The sequence below is a fragment of the Thamnophis elegans genome, chromosome 12, assembly GCF_009769535.1.
Source record: "Thamnophis elegans isolate rThaEle1 chromosome 12, rThaEle1.pri, whole genome shotgun sequence".
NCBI classification, from domain to species: Eukaryota; Metazoa; Chordata; class Lepidosauria; order Squamata; family Colubridae; genus Thamnophis; species Thamnophis elegans.
In genome coordinates this window covers 55407907-55432273 of record NC_045552.1, presented here as the reverse complement: position 1 = coordinate 55432273, position 24367 = coordinate 55407907, and the positions used below count along the sequence as shown (strand labels likewise).

Here is a 24367-nt window from a genome sequence, read left to right as displayed (position 1 = left end):
GGAAAAAAACAAAGTGAGGTGGGGTTTTTTTTTTTGGGGGGGGGGGGTTGGAAGCACCTTTGGGACAATCACAACCTGGAGGGTTGAGGATCTCCATTGCTCTGCATCTCTTCTATGCCAGCTTCTCTCGGATCCCAGTCAGGATCCGCCTTCAGTGCTCCAGGCGAAGGAGGGGAGGGAGCAGACGTCCCCATCATTAACCAGTCCTTGCTTGGAGAAAGCAAACTGGCATAACAGCTGCCTGGCAGTTGGGAGGCCGGGGGAATCTCTCTCTCCCAGGTGGCACCCTTTTCCTTTCAACTAGGCCAACTCCTCTGAAAGTCCCCCGTTCCCAAGCAGGGCAGGGGAAGGTCCTCGCGAAGGAACTCCGGGAGGCTGGCCTGGATCGAGGCCAGAAGAGCGTGGGGAAACGGCCTTGCTGATGGATCTTATCCTGGATCCCCCACCTTCCCCCACCTTCTCCCCTTCAGCCCTGCTGGCAAGCCTCCCCCCCAGCGTGCCCAGGCCCACCCCATCTCCCTGCGTCAAGGAGGAGTTAATACTGGAAAAATGATCTCTGATGCTCTTTTGTTTGTGCAATCCCCCCCCCCGCCCGCCTTTTCAGGGCAGGCCAGATCACCTGAGAACATGCTGGATGCAAAGGACAAAGCAACTGTGATTTGGAGTATTGCCAGCCAGGCCATACAACAAGCAGACCCAGCTTTCTCCCCCGCCCCCTCCGGCCCACCAACCTGTTAGTCAGCAGGCAGCGGCCTCCCCCACAGAGGCTTCTGCACCAGGAGGTCGAGGGCTCCCTGTGTCCAAAGGGGCAGCTGTGACCTTGCTCCCTTCAAGGCTTAAGAGCCCCCAAAACTCCTCCCAGGGAGACAAAATACTCAGCCTTGTGTTTGCAGGGAGCTCGGACTCCCCCCTTCCTCGGAGAAAGGGACTCTAAGCCTTATCTAAACCCCTTGCCCCCCACCCCACCCGTTTTCCCATCATCCACTCTTCAGCTCAATTCCTGGCACTGTGTACTTTAGTGTTCTCTCTGGTATCAAAACTTTATAAAGCTGTAAGAAAATGTCCTTTTCGTTTTAAGCCAATCATTTCAAAGGGTTTTCTGTTAAAATATAGACAGGGGTTTTCTCTCTCCCCGCCACCCCACCCCACCCCGCCCCATTTTTTTGTTTTTTTGTTTTAACAAAAGCTTCTAGTTAAATCTGCTGCTAACTTTACAGGTAATCTATCTACAGCCCCCCCTCACCTGCCCCCAATTCCAAAGAACAAGGCTAGCTTGGTGCCCCTTTCCCTCCTCCCCGCCCAGCTTTATAAAGCACCCCCACCCCCCACCCTACCCCGAAGCTGCCCTCCTGTTCTGGAGAGAACTTGGAATAGCCCAGCTGCTGACAGGCCGAGTGAGGGGGGAGAAAAGGCACAAGAGACATGTGTAAAACGGGCCTGAGGCTACCACAAAAAGCCTCCTCGTCCAAACGAAAGGGGGAAAGATAGAAAAAACGCCACCAAGGTAAGTTCATCTGTATAAAATGCCCTTCCAGGTTAGAAAAAGAAAGAAAGAGAGGGGGGGGGGGGGGAAATCCGACACTGATCAGGGCTCTGGTTAAGGCCAGGTCCGGGTTTCCTGTTTCTCCACTGCAGCGCAGAGATGAACCCAGAGAAGGCGTTTTTTGGTTTCTCAGCAACGGCGTTTAGCACCTGCTTGAGGGCAGCTCACGCTGGCGGGGAAGGGCTCTCCGTGGCCCCGGAAAGGCCAGGCCTGCGTTTCCAGCAGGGCCTCTTCGCCAGGACTGTCATGGGGGGGGGTCTCCTCGCTCCAGAGCTTGCTCACGCCCCCTGCCCACCTGCTGCTCTCAAAGAGGCCAAAGGACAGGATTTCTTCTCCACTCAAGCAGCCCCGAGGATGGCTGCTCCTCTTCCCATCCATGGAGGCGTAGAGTGCCGAGTCAAAGGACAGGTGAGGCAGGGATGATGGGCTGGCGAGTCCAGGCCTATCGTGGCTGGGCCGGGAGCCCCTCCCTCTGGAAAGGCAGGAAGGGTCTCCTGTGGCGAAGGGCTCCCCCTGAGGCTCCTGCTGGGAGAACGGCGTAGGCTGGATGCATGAAAAGACATGGCACTGGGCAGGATCTCTCTCTTCCCGTGGCGGCTGGCCTCTCCCGCCCATCCCGCGCGCAAGGCCAAGGCGGGCACCAGAGCTGCCGGCATTCCAGACTCTTCTGGGTGTGTAAAGCTCCTGAAGCAGAAGGGCACTGGGAAAGGGGGAGGGAAAAAAAGGGGGTGAGTTTTCTCCAGAGGCAACAAACGATACAAAAAGGTGAACGACAGCACTGACTTAGCCCCCAGGCGGCCCTCCTCGCCCGGAGAGGAGCGTAGGGAGGGCCTTCCAGAGACTCCGAGAGGGAACGATGTCAAGACACGGCTGCTGACGGGGAAGAGCAGGAGGCCTCTTCTGGAAAGGCACAGAAACCGGCCCAGGGTCCTCTGCAGAAGGCAGCGCCCCCTTGGTTCGATTTGTGTACCTTACGATTAGATCTGCTCACTTATAAATGGCCCCCTGGTGACCACCCCCCTTTCCTTTGCCTTGAAATAAAGATGAAACCTTTCTGGATGGGAGGAAAGGAAGCCTCGTTTTAACCTGGAATGGCTGACACGTGACCCCAACCGAGTAAGGACAGACCCCCCCACTCCCAACTGACACCTTTTTCAACAAGGGCAATTCCGTTCCCACCTGTCCACTTTGTCCCAGGACTGTTGTTCCTGTTGGGAGGGGCCCTCAGGGCTCCCCAGGACATTTTTTTTTCTCCCAAGGCAAAGAGAAGCCAGGAGAGCAGCAACGTTTCCCCCTTTCATCCATCTTCCTCCTCCTCCTCCTCCTCCTCGTTTCCCTTCAGGGCAATTTTTTCCTTTGGACAACACCAGAAGAGCCCCAACACACAGGAGTCGAAGCGCTTTTCCTCCCTTTGCCGAGAAGGCTCGCCCAGCTGACGGCAGCTGAAAGGACTCCTGCCTGAAGAGAGGGGCCCCATTCATGTACTTCCTGGACCAAGAAACATTGGGGAAAGTGGGGGGGGGGAGGGATCCAGGCTTCCACGGAGCCAAAGGGCCCGAGAGGGGGGGGGCTGGCTATGGGGTGGGAGGAGCAGCCTTCAGCAGTCCGGAGTGTCAAGAAAGCCGTAGCGGGCACCTTACCTTTGTCCATACGAAGTTAGCTGGGGACCCAACTGTGATTGGAAGCCTGCGACGTGCTCGGGTAGCTCGGAGTAGACGGAAGGGGCTCAAAGTTGAAGTCCAGTCCTTCTCCGTCCATGAGGTCGGTGCTGATGATGTAGTCCACATCGCACTGAAGGTCCTCCATGTACATATCGACATCCAAATCGTTGGGCAGCTTGTCCTGATTCCCGTCAAAGGCCGGGAAAGGGGCCGACAGGGCGGGCGGAGGGCCCAGCTGGCCCACCTGGGCAGGCAGCGCTGAGCCCGGAGTCTTCAAAGCGGACAGGCCGACGGCGCTCTGCGAAGACGGCGCCATGGTGAAGGCGGAGGGCAAAGCGGTGGCCCCGATGGACTCCAACTGCTGCTCCAAGGGCTTTCTGAGCAGGCTCCCCAGGCTCATCTTGGGCTTGGACGGCTGGTCCCCCAGGAGCAGGTAGCTCTGGCTGCTCACCCGGCTTCCGCTCTGCGGGAGAATCGGGTCCACCTGGGTCATCATCACGTCGCTGGCAGGCGGCGAGTTGGACGTCAGCAACTCCTCCAGCGACTGGGAGAAATGGCTGTCCGAGCCGGGCAGCAGGTGATCCATGGGGCTGAAGAGGGAGCTGCCGAAGGAGCCCTGGGCCTGAGCGGCAGAGCCGGGGGCTCGCAAGGGGAAGGTGGGGTTCCTCTGGGCCGGCTGCTGAGGGGCCAGCAAGGATGAGGAGCTGGCTGACATCAGGTTCAGGCCGTCGATGAGCTCCAGCTCCTCCGTCACTGTGGGAGGGACGTTGCTGGAGGCGCTGGAGTAGACGAGGGTGGGCAGCAGCTCCTCGTCAGCCAGGTCATCCTGCTCAGCCAGGACCGAGGAAAGGCCCACGCTGCTGGCATTCGAGCTGGTCCGAGGACGGATGCTGGTCCACACCTCCGAGTCCTCGTTGCTCCGGGAGGAAGGGCTGCCCGGCCACTTGGGGAACTGGGAGACCGGGCTGTCGGCCGTCGGTTCCGGAGCAGCCGCCATGGCCGGCTTCTTCCGGTGTGTCTTCCCGCGCAGTTTGGCCAGCTTGCTGTTGTTGTCCATGGAGGCCGCTCTTCTCCGGGGGGCCTTCCCGCTTTTGCCGCCTTCTGGATTGAGCATCCACCAAGAGCTCTTCCCGGTGGCCTCATTGTGCACCTTGATGAACTTGTTATGCAGGGAGAGATTGTGCCGGATGGAGTTCTGGAAACAAAACAGGAAGGAAGGGCAGACGGTGAGATCAAGACCAGAAAACCCAGCAGACTCTCCCAGAGCCCCCCCAGGCCACAAGAAGAGCTCCCTGGGTGGGCAGCTGCAGCCCCTCCCCCCTGCCACCCACAGCCTTTGGGGCACGGACAAGCTGCCCTTTGACCTGCCAGGTTGCTTCCAACTTCCTACGGCAGCAGCCTGTGGATTTTACCTTTGTCAGCTCTTTAGCTTAGTCTGAAAATACCAGCCAGGTGATACAGTTAAAGACGACTGAAGAGGAAGTTGCTAAGCATTCTGGGGCCGAGAAGCAAAGGTTATAGAAAAGCCTTGCCAAACATCCTCCCCCTGTTTCTCTGTTACATAAACAGACATACATAAACATAATCTTCCACTTGTAACGCTGACATCTTCCTCTTTTTTTTCCAATGCTTTTCTTTAAATACCAAAATGGGAATCAGTTCAATCGTACTGTTATCAACACTACGGCGGTGAAATCGGCATCCCCGATGTATTATCGCCAGGTGCAAATAGTACAATCCATCGAGATTGATCCTACTACAGTACTGGAGGCGGGAGGTGCCTGAGCAAAAAAAAGCCCCCACCCAGTTTCCTTCTGCCCTCTGTCCTTCTGCCCTCTGTCCATCCACCCTCTTTTCTTTCCCTGAGGCTTCCTTGGCCCTTCCCTTCCTGCAGAGCTCAGGGTTCGGGATGTTTGCCATGCTAGTAAACCCGAGAATGCCGCCACATCACTTCCCTGCTGGCTTTTCGTCGACCGGGTTCAAACCCTGTGCGCCAAGCGCTGGTTCAGGAAGCAGCAGCAGTGGGCTGAAGGAGTACGCCGCCTCAAGCCCAAGGCAAACAGGCCTCCTTGGGGTCCGGCCCGGCCGGCGTATGAACAGAGCCAGTGTCGTTCCTTCTGAAGGGCATTCATCCGCCCTCCAGGCCAGGCGTGCAGAGAATGGGAGAGCAAATAGCAGACTGGGCGGCCTCGACCAGCCAATAGCAGGAAAGACAGCATCTCTGCTACCCACCCAAGCGGCACAGAGCAGGCACAGATCTGACGCACGGCCCTGGGGCTACGCCTACCTAGAAACCCGAGCGGCCTTGCCTTGGCTCTGCCCCCTGACCACGTTACTAGCTGTTTGTTGGCCGGGACGGCCCGAGCCGTCCTGCCAACTGGCCACCCTCCGCAGAGCCAGGAGTTCACGGATCCCAAGCCACAAAGCTGTTTTCACATTCCAGCCGAGGATTCTTTGGCTCCCAGACTTCTTCCCTGCAATCCTGGCGGATGGGGCAAAGAGAAACCACCACCGCTCCTTCTTCCCCAACTCTGCTCTTGATTTGGAACAGGATCCTGATTCGGCACGTGGGAGGGGGGTGATCGGGGCTGCGCATGGCTTCGGAGCTCCATCTGGCTGGAGCCAGCAAAGCAGCCCCCCCCCCCAGCTGCAGCATTACCACCACCACCCCTTCTCTACAAAAGGAATGGTAAATATCACCTAGTTGCATAACCGGCAGATTCTGGCCCGGTGACAGAGTGACTTGAGATCAAGAGGTGGGGAACAGAGTGTAACTTCCTAAGGATACTAGTCAGGTTTTGCTTCTGGGGAAGAGGCTTTGCCTGCCAGAACCGCAGAGGAATCAGTTGTGCGTCAAGAGAGCTCGTTGGCCCAAGAACAGGGATTGCTCTGGGAGTGGGAGGCTCGGCCTCTCTTCGCAGGCCAACAGCCCGAAAGTCAGCCTGGAGTGAAGGAAGAGGAGACTCCCTTAACGCCAAAGCCATCTGTCTTGATCCAAAATCTCAGTGGGGTACGAGCAAGCGAACGCCATTAAGACTGAGCCACGCAGTTTTTGGGTGCAAAAGATTGGAACGAGTGGGAATCGCTCCCCAAAGAACAGGCAGGCGTTACAGCAAAGCAGCAGAGTTTAAGACCGAGGGCACGAGGAACCAGCCTCATACGCTGTGCCGAGCTCTACGCTGCTCTGCCCTTCGCTTAGCGTGTTTCATGAATCAATTGTGACTTTGAAACAAAAGCAAGCGTTTACAAAAACAAGCTCAGTGGGTGGGCGAACCAAGCCAGAAGGTTCTAAAAAATGGTCCAGGTTCAAATCACTAAATCTGATCGCCCATTCAGGGCAAAATATTTGATCCATACTTCAACATCTTCCCTGAGAAAAAGGGAGGAGGGAAATATTGGAGACCCGTGAATAAACTAAAGTCTGTTTTAAAACAAGTTCAGGATTTACGAGCCTGCTCCCTGATGCCCCTTTTCCAAATAGCAACTTCTGTACTGGACAACTTCATGGGGGGGAAAAGATCCATTTTTTTAATTTAAAAAAAACAAACACCTTTGTGTTTCTGTTGCTTCTCAGCATGGATGCATCTCCTCCCTTTCCCCATTTTCTGATGCGGGTTTCTTAGTCCAGATGACTTGAAAACAGAACCATCCTAGAAGGCGGCTATGAGTTGGGGAACTGTCCTTCCACTTCAGGATATCAAGTGGTGGAAAAGCAGCACCAATTAGGAATTTCTCTAAAAAGCACCTCCTCTCTCCACCACGAATAAACATTATTTTGATCCTGCAATCCGGCCCGAAAATGGACCCCGGAAGGGGTTGAGTGGCAACTGCTCATTCAGGAGCTTCCAAACTTTACAACCATTTGGCAGCTGGTTGGGGCAAACTGTCCTCACCAGGACAGACAGGAAATGATGGTTTGATGAGCCAAACATTCCTGGGAGGAAGGAAAAGCATCTCTTGTATCAAATGGCCAGCTCCTACAGGAGCTCCTGCCAAGGAAGGAATTTGCCCTCTGCAACGGACCTGGAAAGTTTCAGGTCAACACGGCCAAGGAATATCGAGCCGAGTGCAGAAACCAGAGACAAGGAGCTAATTCAATTCAATTCAATTTATTAGATTTATAGGCCGCCCAATCCCGGAGGACTCCGGGAGGCTAAGGTTCCCAGGACAGCCTGCTTGCCACACTGCGCAATCCCAGCCGCATTGGTCGCCCTGGGTTTTTCAACCAAACAGAAAGCAACTTTTCCGTAACTACGATCCTCACGTGATTTTATATGCAATTCGCCAATTCCTCACCTCGCTGGATTGTTCCACCTGCGGGTGAGATTTGGGGACATCTATTTAGAGGTAGTCCTTGGATAACAACCACTTGTTGAGTGGCCAAAGTTAGGACAGCACTGGACAAGGGCTACTTTACAACTGGTCCTTAAGGTTCTGGCCGGCCCAGCACTTGTCACCGAAACACACACGGTCACAATCTTGGTTCAAACGTATGACGGTGGTAGCATCCCAAGATCCCTGATCGCCCTTTGCAGCTTTCCCAGCTGGCTCCAACAAACAAAGTCAATGGGGAAGCATGCGGAGGAGGTTGCAACTTGCCCAGGTAAATCTCCCATGCCTGCCAGCGGCCACGCCAAGCCGTTCTGCACTGGCACAGCACCAGCCCCTCACACGCCCTTAGGGGCCCCCCTAAGCCTCACGCATCCTCTTCCCCCACAGCAGGCACTCACCTGCTTGCCAACCTGCGAGAGAGCTGCCTGGGATTTGCAACTTCCTGCTGGCTTCCCCATGACTGGGGTTGTTCAAAGCCAGCAGGGAGTTGTAAGGGAAGCCTCGCTTAACACCCTCCCTTCTTTAAATATGATTTAGGGGGGGGAGGGGGGAAATCCCTAAAATGAAGGGGGAGGGGAAGCACATTCAGACACACAAGGCTCTGTTATTACAGTCACTGTAATAAAAATAATTTTAGGATTACATGGCACCTGTTTCTTCAGCCAGCCTACCTTGTGGGAATGACAGGGAGAGAAAGTGTGTTTCACCAACTCTTAAAAAAAGGAGGAGAGAGTACACACAGCAGGATTTAGCTGCACAAGGCCAGGCGTCAACTTCTAGTCACATTCAGGACGACTGGGGGAAAAACAGTGTGAGGCTTTTAAAAGGCCTATTTGTGAAAGTATAAAATCCAACAGAAACCTGGATGTTTCCAATGCATATTAAGCAAAAGGACCTTGTTTGCTGTTGTGTGGGAGCAAGGAATAAATTGGGCAGCAATATCAGCAAAGCTGGCAGATTACATGAAGTTCACAGGCACCCAGCTGAGCAGTTTTTCCTAGTGGTCACTGAGCATTAAGATTCTTGCCAGCTTCGGGATCCCGGTGAAGCCACTGGGGGGAGATGCAGCTCCCAGCTGCCCCTCTGTGCACAAGCTCCTTCCAAGGGGAAAGAAACCTTCCTTCAGGAAGATAATTCCACGAGGGTTACCAGGAGCTGCCGGAGGAGGGAGTGGGAAAGTGCCTGCTGGGACTCTGAACCCAACTGGCTTTTGGGGTGGGGCATATTTGTCCTATTCTGATTCAGTTAAGCACACCCTGTTTTGTTTTGTTTTAAATCTACTCTTTCAGCCAGGAAACATTGGTTGATAATATCCTCTCTGCATTCTCTAGCATTAACTGCCCTGAAATATCACCAAGTTGAAACTCTATTTGCTTCCTTATCTTTGTCCAATTCCCCCCACCACCAACACCGAAACCTCCTTGAACCAGGAACCGATAAGCCAGAAACCTGGTGATACCAAGAAGCAGTGCAATGATGTATTGCTGGCTGCATTCACACATCAACTCAAGACATAATACAGTGTAGCTTGTTCATTTGAAGCTGAGAGAGCTATATGGACCCAGACACTGTAATCGGCATACTTATAGGACTGTAGAAATGCATAGTTTCAGACCTTCCTATTGGCTCCACCGTTATCTTCTCTGCTTTTAATAAAGCACTGGAAATTCACTGAAAAAGGAAGGATGCAGCATACCCTTCCTCATCCCTGCTCAGCCCGGAAACAAATAAGCTCTTAAGGGGGAGGCGGGGAGCACAGAAATCCACCCTTTCTCCCTCCTGAGCTTTAAAGATGCATTAAGGAGGAAACGTAAAAGTTATAAACCATTAATAAGGAGGTGCAACTACCCAGTGCTGCATCATTTGAATATTTTAACTCGGTCCATTCTGAAATTCCGTGTCACCCGTCAAGCCCATTCCCAAGCATTCAAGGCCACAGCAACCTGCGGCCAATCCTTTGAAGAGGGCCGGTCTGGCACATTTTCATCTGAACTATGACAGCAAGTGCAGAGATCATAGCGCCTGTCTTTCTCGCCTTGCAATCACCGTGGGAGAAGCCCGGCACGGGGGGTTTGATGTCATCAGTTCCAAACCGCAGCCAGGGCTTCTTCCATCTGCACCTCAGAAAAGATTCCCTTTCTAAATTGCATGACACCATCCAGAACAAAACATAGCCAAACACTGTAATAATAATAAAAAAAATGACTGTTTGATCATTGTCTGTAGTTAGCGAACTTCCATGATTCAGCATCTTCATGCCCCTTAATAATAATAATAAAAAAAGGCTGAGCCACCCTGAGTTTAAATTCTGCTCAAACCGAAAGGGCATCACTCATCAATCTCTGCATCCTAAAACAGCAAAGACAGCTGGCTGCATGATTAGGATCTCCCCCCTCCCCAAGCATCAGCCATCTCTTTAAAGCCAAGCGACCCTTCCCTAAACACGAAGGCTTTGTTCTAAGCAGGGCTACGGAGCTTCTCCCTGTCAAGGAAGATGCCGTTTCCAGCCCAAACCGATTGCTACCATATACGCTCACTCTTAGTGGCACACATTCACACATCTGGTGCTATTCCGGCACTCAGAACAGAGATAAGCAGTCACCGAAGGGGTCAACTGCTTTTATGGCTGGCACTGCCAATTTTTCAAAGGAACACGAGTCACGGTGAAAAGGGCCTTTTAAAAAAAAAGAAGGAAAAAAAAAAGATTTCCAGCCTTCCTGCATTTCCTCAGAGCAGGAGAGACATGTCCGCGCTCGGCTCAGAGGTCCCTCTCTGAAAGGAGGGCTAGGAATGCCCGCTATGAAGGAGATATTTATATCAAGCAGCCGTACAGCTGGGTGACAAAAAGAGCTGAAGCCTGGGACTGAGAAAGTGGTGTGACACTGGCCGAGAGAGTCCTAGACCGGACTCCTGCCTTTCCAAGAAACAGCTGAGAACATTTACAAAGGGGGCAGGGAGTGGCTTTTCTTGGAAGTGCTGAAACACAGTGAACTGCGGGGTCAAGCTCAAGAGGAAAGAGCACAACATTGGGGGAGGGAAAGGGGGGGGGAGTCATCTGCTGCCCAGCTTCTCAAAGTCCACCCTTTGATGACTGTTCAGGATCCGTCCTGAACATGGAAGCCAAGATTTAAGACATCTCCACGGCAAAAATCAAGCCAGGCCCTTATTTATTATATCCAGATTGTCTCTCTCACATGACTGGACATTCAGCAGACTAAATGGAACAAAGCTGTAAATCTCTTCCCAAATCAAGGAACACCCCACCCACCCCCACTCTCCACCCTAAATTTACTTTTTCGGAAGTTGGGGCGAAAGGAGACAGAGAGGGAGAAGAAGCCTGCAGGCATTCCCGGGGCCTTTCTGGAGGCCTGCAGGGAGCAGCTTCCTTATCCTCCCTTTCTAATTTCCAGCCACCGAAGCCGTCCTCTCGCCGGGTGCTCAGGGTGAAACTCCCCACACGGCTTTGCCCTTGCAGTAGCACTGCAGGCCTGCCGGGCCATGGCAATAATCAGGGCAGTGCGGGGAGAGCCAATCCCAGACCTCTCTGGCCAGAGACACCCTGCAGGAGTCAATATTGCCAGGACGCATGGCGTTGAATCCGTCGTCCTTTTCAACCTGGGCTGGAACTCGTACAAGGGTTAAGATTAAAGAGTTCCAGCGTGTCAGCTGTAAACGGGCTCAAGGCCAAGCAGCTGCAGCAAGGGGGACAATCTGTACCTGGGCTTGCTGGCTGTCCTCTCCACCTGCCTTTGTGATTCCTCCCCACTCCCTAATCAGAAAGGAAGCAGTTGCCCTACCTGGCAGCACGGAAGACCACTTCAAAACCCTTTGCGCCAGGGATCCCGCAGGATGGCAACGCCACCAGGCAGGCCAATCTATAGAGACCAGCAACCCCACCTCATCTAAAAGCAAGTTCCAGGAAGCAGCAGGTTTCCCCACGAAGCTGGCATTCTGCACATGCTCAGAAACGTTCCGTTTTTAGATCAGCACTTCATCCTGAAAGCTCTAGAAACCAAATCCCCGTGTCCCAAGTAACTTGGACAGCTATTAACCAATGAGGGGCTGTTGCCCAAAGTTTCCAAATATGTGGCGGGACGTGGAGTGGGGGGACACGGTCGGTGCTGAACTGCCTGGGTTTCTAACCCTGCCTTTCCAGAGCTGCTTTTCTGCACAACGCAACAGGTTTGCAAGCTGGCACTCAAAGCTGCTTTCTGATGAAACAATGCCAGGATTTCCACAGTGCACCTGCGGGTTTAAAAAAAAAAAAAAAAAAACCACCCTCAAAACATCAGACCCTCCCTGCCCCTTTTTTTTTTAAATATAGAATTTACCAGAATTCCTGCGGGTTTCCTTTCTACCCTGCCAAAAAGAGTTAGGGGGGAAAAAAAGCATGCCATTTATTACCATTCCTATGGTAATGATTCAAGGGGGGGGGGGAGAGGCGGAGGTGATACCTTGGCAATGGGGTATTTTTTTTATCTTTTTAATGGCGCAGGAGTCCAAGTGTGTGTCTGTGTATGTTGTTGTTGTTGTTGCTTTAAAAACAACAGGCTAACTTTCAGGTTTCAGGAGAGCCTCCTGGCCAAGCTGATAAAAAGTGGTGAAAGGCTGCAAAAGGGCTGAACGCCAAGACGTTTAGTTTAGTTTTCCCTTTATTTGTATGCCGCCCTTTTCCCTGGGGGGACTCAGGGCGGCTCACAGTTCAAAAAGGGGGGGGGGAGGACAAACAATTTTCCAACATGAAAATGAAGGGCCTCCATCGCCCAAGCCAGACTCCCGGGTTTTTAAAGAAGGCAGCAGCAGCAGCCGCCCTGCGAAGCAGCCTGGAAAATCCCTTCCAGCGACAAGGGAGGCCGCTCTCCTAGGCCAAGCCCGAGCGCTCACCGCGGAGGGGCCTTCCTGGCAGGGCCGGGGCGGCCGGGGAAGGGGAAGGAGGGCAGTGGGGGGGGGGAGGGAACTCACCTTCCAGCCGGCGGAGCTGTTGCTGTCGCCCTTGTCGCGGAAGAAGGGCACGGAGCGCACCATCCACTCGTAGATCTGCGCCAGCGTCAGCCGCTTGTCCGGGGCGCTCAGGATGGCCTGGCTGATCAAGTCGGCGTAGGACTGGCTGCCCCAGGCGTTGCGCCGCGCCCCGCCCGACCCCGCGCCGCCCTTGCGCGACCCGGCGGCGGTGGCCCCCGGGCCCGACGGCCCGGACGCGACCCCGCAGGCCTCGCCGCCGACGGGCTCCTCGGGGCTGGCCGCCGCCTCTCCGGGCTCCGGCTCGACCACGGCTACCAGCTCGGGCCGGGGTAGCGGCCAAGTGCAGGAGCGCGGCCGGCTTTGCGGGGGGAACTCCGGGTCCAGCGCGGCCAGCGAGGAGGAGGAGGAGGAGGACTCGGCCGCCTGGGGGCTCCCGGCCGGTTCCGCCATGATGGCGCCGCCGCCGCCGCCGCCGCCTCTCCGGCCGCTCTTAGCGCCGCCACATCAGCGCCTCAGGCTGGGGCGCCCGGCGGGGAAGCGCCCGCGGAGCCTCCGGGGCCTCCCCCCCCGGCTGGCCTCGCTGCTCGCTGCTGCGTCCGCCCGCCTCCCGCCGCGGCCTGGCCGCTCCTCAGCCGAGCGAGCGCGGAGCCACGAGAGCAGCCCGCCGCCTCGGCGGCACTCTGTTTACCACAGGCGAGGCAGGCAGGCAGGCAGGCGCCCCTCCGCGCGTGCGCAGCGGCTCTGCGCGCCGCCAGGGACTCGCTTTCCCGTCAGGCCAAGCGAGCACAGACGGGCGCTCGGGCGAAGCGAGGCACACGGACACAGACACTCCAGCCCGGAGAAGACGCGCTTCTGGCAACTACACCTCCCAGAAGGCCTGGCGGCCCGCATGCCCCTTCTTGTCTTTTCTTGGGGCCCTTACATAAGCAGGCGGCCAATCCGCTGCCGCCAAAACAAGCCCGCCGTGCCGAGGAGACGCTCCTCCCGCCTCCCTGCTGGCTCTTCCAAGTTTACGCCCTCCTCTTTCCCGCCTCTTGGCTGTGTGACCTCTTGGGCTGCCCGCCAGCTGGTCTTGACCCGCTGCAAACGGGGACGGGGTTTCTTGCGGGGGATTAAGACTGCAAATATTGGCCGTGCGTTTTTCATGGAAAGAAGGAGAAATCGGCCTCCACCCCACATTTGGCAAAGCTACAGCAGCCCCCCGAGATGCAGGGGAGGGCAGACAGCGGCTGTGCTGCAAACCACTTTTGGCACCGTCGGTGATGCATAAATCCATCCCATGTGCTTGGTTACAGCTTAGTGCGTCATGAACTGTCAGACCGTCCAGTTGAAGGAAGTCCTTTAATCACCAGACTTTCTAGCAGGCGGTGTGAAATGTTCGCTCCCTGACATGCCATGCATTTTCCTTTTGACAGGCCATGAGACCCAAGCCATGCCACCTGCCGAGACAGGACTAATGTCTTAATATGCACAGTAGTTAACCTGATTATTAAAATATTTTCTAGGTTCACGGGATAGATGGAGAGTCATAAGATACCTGCAACCAAACTAAGCAAAAGTTAAAACATGGGGGGGGGGGGAATAGCCGCAGGTACCGTGAAAACTGCCTAGATGTGGCCATCAGGGTGCAATCCAAGTTGCGCCTGGTTTTAAAGCACGTCGGAGCTCTCTCAATCCACCATCATGGGCATTCTTGGTGGTAAGCAATAACAGAAGGAATAAAGGCGCCTCTGGATCCACACTTTCGCCGTTGCTTTTGAGCAAAAACACACCTTTATTTAAACCACCAACTGAACCATCCCAGAGACAAGAAGGTACGCCAAGTCTTCGGGATCAAGAGCTGCATCCCTGCGGTCCAAAATTGCACCTCCTGAAGTTAAAAGCCGGCAGATTGGTAGGAAATTCGACCTCTGGGGAAATTTGTGTCCCCAGTTTGGGAGGGGGGGGAATGGGAGTTCTTTATATAAGGTCCTCCCTGGGAGCCCGCCTGCTGCAAAACCTCCTAATCCCGGCTGGAAATTCTGGGAGGTGCAGCCCAGCCCAGCCCATTTGGGGGGGGGGGGTGAAAAGGCTGCTTCGATCCAGTTCACCTTGCCGGTTCTTGCGCTTTGCTGACACCTGCTGTAGGAACTGGCTGGTGTGGTGTGTGTGTGTGTGTGTGTGTGTTTTCCCTTCTTCCCGTTCAGGCTGCAGCATTTTTCGCCTGCGTGTTGATTTCAAGTACTTTGCTGCTTGTGATGCTGCTGCTGCTGCTATTACTATGCCAGGATCTGCTTGAGTTCTGCTTTCCTCTTTTGAAGAAGGCGGTTATAAATGCACTGAAATATCAGGAAAAGGAACGGCAGGGTTAGAATGGGAGGGGGGGGGAATAACCATTCCCCACCACACCACCCCCGAACCTGTAGGACCCTTTGTAAGTTTGCAATCCGATGAAGGGGAAACTCCACAAAACGCATTTTAAGGCATTTTGATTTTTTTTTGTATGTTTGCACGTCTGAACCCCCCCTCCCCCGGCCCGCCTCTTGCAAAAGCGCCAGCGACCCACTCGGCTCCACAGGACAGGGCGAGGCAATCTCGCGCATGAGCCCAAGCCACGAACGTGCCCCCCTCTACCAGGCGAAGAGGCATTTCCTTGCGATGCAGCAGTCGGGGCACTCTTTGACAGGCAAGCCCCGGACCGTGGATATTTCCTCCCCTTCTGCCGGGTGCGGGCAGGGAGGTAATGCTGAATGCAGGTTCCCGGGACCGGAGTTCCGGAACCCCGCGCCATGGATAAGGCATTCATGCCCCCCTTGCCGGCAAGGAGAGACTTTTGAGTTATGCGCGTCGCCGGGTTGGCGCGTCGGGAGCCCCGGAACCTGGATCCTGGCTGCGGTTATGCAGGGCGGAAGGGACGCCGCGCCTATCCGCGCAGGTTCCGGGGCGGCGTTATGTATTGCGGCGCCGCAGCGCTGAGGAAGAGGCGGCGGCGGCCGGAGTAGTAGCGGCGGGGGCGGCGGGGCGGGTTCCGCTGAGGCGGCTCTGACCGACGGCGCGTCCCTCCATCATGACCGAGGCGGCGGTGGCCGACACGCGGCGCCTGAACTCGAAGCCGCAGGACCTGACGGACGCCTACGGGCCGCCCAGCAACTTCCTGGAGATCGACATCTTCAACCCGCAGACCGTGGGCGTCGGGCGGGCCCGCTACACCAGCTACGAGCTCCGCATGAGAGTGCGTGGGTGGGCGGGGCTTCGCGTGGGTGGGCGGGGCTTCCCCTCCTGACCCCGCCTCCCGGAGGAGGCTGCCCCCAGGGGGGGAGGTAGGGGGGCTCCGGGGTAGGAAACCTTCGGGGGAGGGGAGGGTCTCCTTGCTTAGGAAGGGCTGAGAGCCCCCCACCCACCTATTAAACCTATTAACCCCCCACACACCCACCTACCTATTAATGGGTGCATGGGTGCACAGCTAAGGAGGGGCAGGGGGACTCCGGGGTAGGAAACCTTCGGGTGGGTCGAGGGTCTCATTGCTTTGGAGGGACTAAGCCCCCCCATCTATTAATCTCCCACCCACCTAATAACCTCCCACCCACCTATTAAAGCGAGGGGGGAAGAGTTGTGGGTGCACAGCTAAGGAGGGAAAGGGGGGGGCGGGTAGGAAACCTTCGGGTGGGGGGGGAGATCTCATTCCTTTGGAGGGGCTGAGAGCCTCCCACCCACCCACCTATTAACCGCCCACCCACCCACCCACCTAATAACCTGCCACCCACCTATTAAAGCGAGGGGGGAAGAGTTATGGGTGCACAGCTAAGCAGGGGAAGGGGGGCTCCTGGTAGGAAACCTTCGGGTGTGGGGAGGGTCTCATTGCTTTGGAGGGGCTGAGAGCCACCCACCCACCCACCTATTAACCTCCCACCCTCCCACCCACCTAATAACCTCCCACCTAATAACCTCCCACCCACCTATTAAAGCGAGGGGGGAAGAGTTATGGGTGCACAGCTAAGGAGGGGAAGGGGGGCCCCGGGTAGGAAACCTTCGGGTGGGGGGAGGGTCTCATTGCTTTGGAGGGGCTGAGAGCCACCCACCCACCTATTAACTTCCCACCCTCCCACCCACCTAATAACCTCCCACCCACCTATTAAAGCGAGGGGAGGGAGTTATGGGTGCCCAGCTAAGGAGGGGCAGGGGGACTCAGGGGCAGGGAACCTTCGGGGGGGGGGGGGGTCTCCTTGCTTAGGAGAGGCTGGATTCCCCCCCCCTCCCCATGGCTGATAGAAAAGGCAGCCAGCCCTGCCAGGAGAATGTTACCCTGCAGAGGATCCTGATGGTGGGAGGGGTCTGGAAGCTTTGGCAGGGGGTGTGGAGGGTGGGGGGAGATGTGCAGGAAGAGGGGGGATCTTCTCCTACAGGAAATGGCTCCTTGCCCTCTCAAACTGCCTTGGGGGGAAGGCGAGGAGGAGGAGGAGGAGGAGGGGGCGGCCTTCCATCCTCTCTTCTTCCCAACCAGACAAACCTGCCCATCTTCAAACTGAAAGACTCCTGCGTGAGGCGGCGATACAGCGACTTTGAATGGCTGAAGAATGAGCTGGAGCGGGACAGTAAGGTGGGTGCATCCAGCAGCCGGGCAAGGGGGGGGAGGCGCGAGGCGCTTGCCTGGAGCCCGCTCTGGAAGACCACTCTGGGGCTGAGCAACCGGGAGGGGCCACACGAGAAACGAAGCAGCTGGCAAGCATCCGGTTCTCCTCCCCCGCTAAAAACCCTAACACTCTCCGCTTACAGATTGTAGTACCTCCATTGCCTGGCAAGGCCTTGAAGCGCCAGCTTCCTTTCCGGGGAGACGAAGGCATCTTTGAGGAGTCCTTCATAGAAGAAAGAAGACAAGGCTTAGAACAGTTCATCAACAAGTAAGGCCTGGGGGTGGGTGGGGGAGGCGCTTGGCTGTTTGGGGAAGAAGGACCAGGTCATGCCAGAGGCAGGGGTGCTGCCCGCTGAATTTTAAGGGGTTCATGGTTTGGCTTAGTGCGTTAGACGAGGTCTCTCCAAACTTGGCATATTACCATTGGCAACTTTTGACTCAACTCCCAGAGTTCCCAAGCCAGCTGGGAAAGTCCACATCTTAAATTTGCCAAGTTTGGAGACCCCTTATGTTAGATGAATTTGTTTTAGTACACTCTGTTTGAAAGCTCAGTTAAATCGGACAAGTAATTCTCGACTAATAACCGTAATTGATGGTTGTTTGTCATCAAGCCGTCACTGTACCTGATTTTATGACCTTTTTTTTTGGTGGCCGTTAAGTAAACGTAGCCGTCAGTGAGCGAATCAATTTTATTTAGTGGGTGGGTTGTTGTTTTTTTTTGCCAGAAGCCAGAACTAAACACCAAAAATCAGCCCAAAGCATCAAAAATTGTGCTAATGTGCCTGCGACACTTCAAACAGCTGTAAAGGTGAATCCATTCTGTAATTAGTAATAGCAGTTAGACTTATATACCGCTTCATAGGGCTTTCAGCCCTCTCTAAGCGGTTTACAGAGTCAGCATATCGTCCCCCCACAGTCTGGGTCCTCATTTCACCCACCTCGGAAGGATGGAAGGCTGAGTCAACCTTGAGCCGGTGAGATTTGAACCGCTGAACTGCAGATAACAGTCAGCTGAAGTGGCCTGCAGTACTGCACCCTAACCACTGCGCCACCTCGGCTCTAGTAATTGCATGACCAAGAGGGTTAGAGTGGCTGTCTGGCTTTGCAATTGGGTTATAAGCAGGGGTGGGTTTCAACCGGTCCGCGCGGACCGGTTGGTCGGTGAACCCGGAAGTAACTTCCGGGAACGCCGAAGGGCCTACCTGCCCGCCCGCGCTCCTTACCAGTCTTTGAAGGCTTCTGCGCTTCCACGCAGGCGCATGACACATACAGCGCCTGCGCGATTCTCCGCGAGCAGCTGGAGCATCGCGCAGGTGCTAAGTCGCATGCGTGAACTGCGCGTGTGCACGAGGACGCCGCCGTACCGGTTGGAACGGGATGAGCAACCCACCACTGGTTATAAGTATCTGTTCGAGGGGTTGTTGGTAAGTTGAGTATTTCCATTATATTACCTTTAAATGTGCAGAACATGTTTAGGGTTAAATGGTTGGAATAAGCTCAGGCGAGGCCTGGGTTCAAGTCCATCCTCAACTGATAAGGTTCATCTCTTTTTTTGCATCTTGCTTGCCTTATCCAGTTGTGGGAGGGAGGGAGGAATATCCTGTGTGCTGCTTTGAAGGCAGGGGGTGGACATTTGTCTCCTGTTACGGGCAGAGTGCCCAGTTTTATTTGAAAAGTGCTGGTCCATCAGAAAACATATCTCCTCCGTTAGGATAAGAGCCATATGCTGTTGTTCAGCCTGCTTCCTCTGCCACCGCCAGCAGCTCTGCCTGTTTTCTGCCTCTCGTAGAAACTGGCATCTTCTCCATTTAATTCCTAATGGAGCCCAGGGAAGAGAACCGAGCGAAAGGCCCGGATCTCTGAGCAAACTATTATTCCAGGGCCAAAGGAGAAAGAACGGCAATTAAAGCCCTGCAAGACCACGATTGCATTGTGTACCCATTGTGATTCTTCCTTGTGTAATGTCAGCCAGCAGGTAGCTGTTGGACCACGCAATAACCCCCCTGCCTTTCCTCGTTTTCTCCTGGTAGAATCGCTGGACACCCGCTGGCACAGAACGAGCGCTGCTTACATATGTTCCTGCAAGACGAAACTATCGATAGGAATTACGTCCCGGGGAAAGTCCGCCAGTAGAGGGGAGCCTGGTCTCTTCCGTATTTTTTTTTTTTTCCTCTCTGCAAAAATGACATTTATTTTTACACTTTCTTCTGAACCAGCTTTTTTTTCTCTCTCCCTCTCTTTCCGAACTCCCCTACTTCTCCAGTGTTGCCCATCACCGCCATCCCATTCCACCCCTTGTCAGGCAGCCACGACAAATTCTGTTGGTTTTTGGTTTCTGCATGAAAGGTGAGGATTTATGAATAGCTGTACTTATCGGTGGGTGTGTAAAGCTTGCCAGGACCTTGTGTTAAGAATATACACTAGGGATCTGAGCCGTCTGCTTTTTTGAGTAAGGTGGTAGGGAGTTTTCCTGCCTGGACAGATGTCTCTGGAGAGAACTTGGCACAGAGTCTGTTGCTCAGAGCTGTTCTTTCATGTCAATATTAGTGTCTTGGCCCTGAATGATTAAAACCAGTTTCTGCTTTCCAGTCCCTTCTCCCTTCTTTGAAGGTAGCCTTATGGACCAAAACCTCTTTTGTCAGTGATCAGGCCTTTGGGAAGTCCACACAGACGCCATGCAGGGACTCGAGTTCCCCTTTCCCTCGTCGTAATGTTTGGAAGGAGCTTCGAAGGTATCTTGCCCGAAATGATGTCCAGTACAGAAGAGCTTTTGCCAAACTCTTTCTGGTGGAAGAGAGAGAGAGGATCCCCATGTAGGCAAAATCCGCACCCCAGCAGATATGAGGCTCCCCAAAATTTATCAGCAATGTCTTGTGCAGGCCGGCCTGGATTATACCATGGAAAATGACAGGTTACAGTTGCCTGACTTACAGCAAAAGGCTGTGCCAGCATTTCATGTTTGAAGGCATCCAGCAGCTGGGTAGAGCTTCTTCAGCCCCCTTAGCCCATTGAATCTTTTCCCTGGTTTGTGCTGCAGCTGCAGAGGTCAGCCATTTGACCCCAGGAAAGAGGCTGCCTGTGCTATTTTGGGGAGGGGGTGGGGGAGGCTGTTTCTGTGCTTGGAGACCTGCGTGATTTAAAGTCCCCCCTTTTTTTTGCCTTTGAACTGGAAGTTGTACTATATGTGGTGCTTGATCTGCAGAGCCTCCCTCTTGAGCTCACAACTCCGTGCTTGCAAGATTGTGGTGCAAAGTTCTCTGCTGTTTAATGTGTAATGAAACGGGAGGTTTTTATAGAAGGGCTTGTGGGGGGTTTTGTGGTCCCCCCCCCAAGGAGCTTCCTCAGTTGAATAGGTCTTTGCAATGCCCAGCTTCCTGTACGGGTTGGCCCCTGGGAAAGGGGCGTGAGGGTAAGGGGTTAGAATATCAGTCCATATCCCAAAGCTTTAATTAAAGTTACTTCTTTCGCACCTTCCACGGTTTAGGTTGGGCAATTAACTGAGATGTGGAGTGAGAAGGGAGAGGCCATATACGAATTATGTTCTCTGCATTCCTCAAGCTTGCCCATCTTGGTTAAACACTATTTGAAGGGCGTCTGGTCTCCCATTCCAGCCCTGCTTAAAGTCCAGTGGAGGGCAGAGCAGGGCTGGGAAGCGGCCAATGAATGGAGATGACCAGTTAAGTGCTTGACCGCAAGCAGTCTTCCAAAGCTGCGGCCCGAAGGAAACCAGCACCCCCTATCTGGAGCAGTCTGCGTTCGCTGTGGGCTTTAAATACACTTTTATTTGGTTCCCAAGTCTGAAGGTCCATGGCTGTTGCTGCTTGTACCTGAGTCCCTTTGAAGGGGGGAGGCTTACAAGTCAAGCCTCCTGTGTTCTTGGACCGACTGATGTAACGTCCGAGACTTGTTCACATTAAAACCACTGTGAAGCCAAAGGTGTCTGCGTGTCCTGCCAGAGAGAAGGGGCTTTTCGTTACCTTTAAGGTGGGAAGACAAAGGTGACTTTGGTGGCTGTAGAGCAGGGGGTGTCCAAACTTGGGAACTTTTAAGACTTGTGGACTTCAACTCCCATAATTCCCCAGCCAGTATAGCTTGGGAACTTTAAGACTTAAGCATAGCTGGCTGGGGAATTCTGGGAGTTGAAGTCCCCAAGTCTTAAAAGTTCCCAAGCTATGCTGGCTGGGGAATTCTGGGAATTGAAGTCCACAAGTCTTGAAGTTCCCAAGTTTGGACACCCCTGCTGTAGAGTCTGGTGTGGCCATGCTGCCAGAATCTCCTTTAAAGATCCTATGCCAGCATTTGGAGAGGGGACGGAGAAGCTCCCTTGGGCGGAATTCCTGGCCCGAGGGATTCGGGCCACCTCGAGCTGCTGCTCCTTACCCAGGCTTGGGCATCCTTTGCCCCGGGGAGGGAATAACGGAGATTCGGGCACCTGAGCAGCTGCGCTTTCGTGCCTGGCCGTGAAAGACGAGCGCTGCTTGCTCGGCCGATGCCCTTCTGCCACTTGGCTTTGCCCGGAGACCTCCAAGTGACACCGGCTGGCCGGCAATCCCAGCAGGCCGGGAAAGAGGGGCTCCCTCGCCCCCCACCCTCCACCTCCGCTCCTGCCCGCAGCAGCAGCGCCGGGACCATCCGAAGTTTGCTCATGGGAGGGACCAAGATTCGCCAGGGGGCCACAGGCATCCTTCTGCCTCCCCCCCCCCCGGCAGGGCAAAAGATGGTGCAGTCCAAAGTCGGCCTCGCAAGCAACGAGGCGTCGGAAACGAGAGAGAAAGGGGGGGAAGCGGCGCCCCCAACGCTCACTTTCCATTGGCCGCCTCGCTGCACGTGGGCTCCTCGGCGCCGATGGGATGAGGTCCTCGTCGGATTGGTGGAGGGTTTCTTTGGCGGACCAATGAGAAGCTTGGCGCGGAATGCGAACGTGGAGTCGCGGGCGCCCGCCCGCCCAGCTGGCCCTTCAGCTCGGTGGCCGGAAGAGAGGGGCGTGGGGGGGAGCCGGGGGGGCGAGTCCTCGTGAGGCTTTGGACCGGGGGGGGGGGGACGTTAAGGAGATGCCACGGCGGTTCCCGGGAGGCGGCTGCGGCCCTGGGAGGAGCCGCCTGCCCGTAAACCGGCCCGCTCTCCCTTTGGCACCCTGGAGGGGGCGGCTGCAAGAAAGGCGAATAAATCAGAGGCAGTCCTCGACTTACGACCACAATCGAGCCCAAGATCTGTATTGCTAACTGAGAAATGTGTTGAGTTTTGCCCTGTTTTATTACCTTTCTTGCCTCGGTTGTTAAGTGAATCACTGCAGTTGATAAATTGGGGGTTGTTCAATGAACCTGGCTTCCCCACTGACTTGGTCGCAAAAGGGGATCGCGTGAAACACCAACACACACCAACACACACACATACACACACAGTGACACTGCAACTATCATAAATGTGAGTCGGTTGCCAGGCGCCCGAATTTTGAACATGCGACCACGGGGGACGCTGCAAAGGTGGTAACTGAAAAATGGTCATCAGCTCCGTATCCGGTGTCGTCGTAACATCAAATGGCCACTAAATGAACTGTTGTAAAGTCGAGGACTGCCTGTACTCATCATAGTAGCACCTCGCGACGTGGTGGCTGTGCAGGGGAGGAGTGCTGCCTGGGGTTCCCCGAGAGAAAGGAGAGCTCTCAATCCGTGCCCCTCGGCCTTCAGTTTCATGGCCTTTTTAACGATAAATTACCATCGATCAATAATCATTGATTATTTCAGTTTTGAATGCTTGCAAAAGTTCATTTGCTTTGACCTTGTACCTTGTCTGCTGTGGAACGTTGGGAAATAAATAAAATCTGCCAAATGCCGTTTCGTAGCATTACAGAGGCAGTGCCTGGATTCTGAGCCTGCATGGTGCCTGATCTTCATCTCTGCTGCAGAGAGAGGAGGAGTAGCAGGGTCTATTCTGACTCCTTACAAACAAACCATGTTCAACATATGAACAATTTTTGATTTTATGGCAGCAGTTTATTCTTATAGTAGCTAAATTAAGTAAAGATATGCAAGTCAACGAAAATATTGAAAAGCTTTACAAAGTCGTGGGGTGCCAAGGACCCATTGAGTTATCAATCGATGTCTCCTCCGAATTCCATCTGCCAGCCAATGTCGGCTGGTGACCCCCCAGGGGAGAGCCTTCTCTGTTGCAGCTCCAGCCCTCTGGAATGATCTCCCTGTCGAGATCCGGACCCTTACTACCCTCCCGGCCTTCCGCAAAGCCACCAAGTCCTGGCTGCTCCAACTGGCCAGGGGGCCTGTGAAATATCCAGCCCCACGGAAATTGTGAATGTTGCGGTTTTGTTTTTAAAGTGTTGTCTTTGTCTAGTTTTCCCCCTTTCCCTTGTCTATTGTGAGCCGCCCGGAGTCCTTCGGGAGTGGGCGGCATACAAGACAAATCAAATCAAATCAATAAGCCTCTGGAAACACTTATTCAACCATAGAAACATGTGAATCAAGACAGGCTGCTTATTGATATAATTTTACAGTATATGTATCTACTGGAGCTGTCAGCATTGTACATTTACAAACTAGATCTAAGCCAGAGGCCAGCCATATTTGGGTTATTTCGGGGTAAGATGAGTAAGGGGAAGAACTGGATTCATGTAATAGGGGAACTACCGAAAATATAGCTCCATTTTCTGGAAAGTGAAAATGTGCGTAGCTTTTTCGACAAGCTCTGACTCACAAACTTGTGCAGGATTCTGCGCTCCGTTTTGCTAGCCTTAGGGCTCAAGTTCATGCTGTACTTCTACTTCTGCTTGTGTTTCAACAGCTGGAGGCAGCAACATAGGCAAGGCAGAATCTCCAAAATATATAACGGAATTGTTGCCCCATCAGCTCAGAAGCAATCCTGCCTGCCAGTCCATGCCCTACCTGTTTCCTGATGCAAGGGTGGCTAATCACCAGCAGAGGGAAGTAAGGTCCAAGGAATCTCCGTCCAAGTTAGAAGAATAGGGAATATCTAGATGTAGTAGGACATGTAAAGCAGATAGTATCTTTCCCAGCAAGAACCCAGGTTGTGTAATCCGCATGGGAACAACTGGAAAATCTCTTTCTTTGCCTTTGGCTCAGACGTGAATGAGAGGGAAATGGAATTACCATTTTAAAAAATTAACTTCTCGGTTCATCAATTTCCCGAACAAGTATCCTTAAAATTATATGGATTTCTGTTTATCGGAAGTCCATTGTCGGTTAATAAAACACTCTACCGAGTAGATTACAGAGCAATTTTAAATTC

The 24367-nt window shown here is 54.2% G+C and overlaps 2 protein-coding genes across 3 annotated transcripts; one reads left to right on the top strand and one right to left on the bottom strand.

The window, feature by feature from the left end:
* Positions 1-77: 77 nt before the first annotated feature.
* Positions 78-13328, bottom strand: FOXO4 (forkhead box O4). Of its 2 annotated transcripts, none has more exons than XM_032227422.1 (3): positions 12499-13328; positions 3184-4399; positions 78-2243 (listed from the first exon to the last, which is right to left on the bottom strand). In XM_032227422.1, exons 1-2 carry the CDS (start codon positions 12946-12948, stop codon positions 3200-3202), a joined length of 1650 nt encoding a protein of 549 aa, XP_032083313.1. In that variant the 5' UTR covers positions 12949-13328; the 3' UTR covers positions 78-2243; positions 3184-3199. The 2 variants fall into 2 exon arrangements, with proteins under 2 accessions (XP_032083313.1, XP_032083314.1); XM_032227423.1 differs by lacking the exon at positions 12499-13328 and adding an exon at positions 4780-6738.
* Positions 13329-15452: 2124 nt separating this feature from the next.
* On the top strand, positions 15453-19695 carry SNX12 (sorting nexin 12). Its single transcript, XM_032228252.1, has 4 exons — positions 15453-15709; positions 16979-17074; positions 17251-17375; positions 19138-19695. The coding sequence occupies exons 1-4, from the start codon at positions 15545-15547 to the stop codon at positions 19238-19240; spliced, it is 489 nt and encodes a 162-aa protein (XP_032084143.1). The 5' UTR covers positions 15453-15544; the 3' UTR covers positions 19241-19695.
* The last annotated feature ends 4672 nt before the right edge of the window (positions 19696-24367 follow it).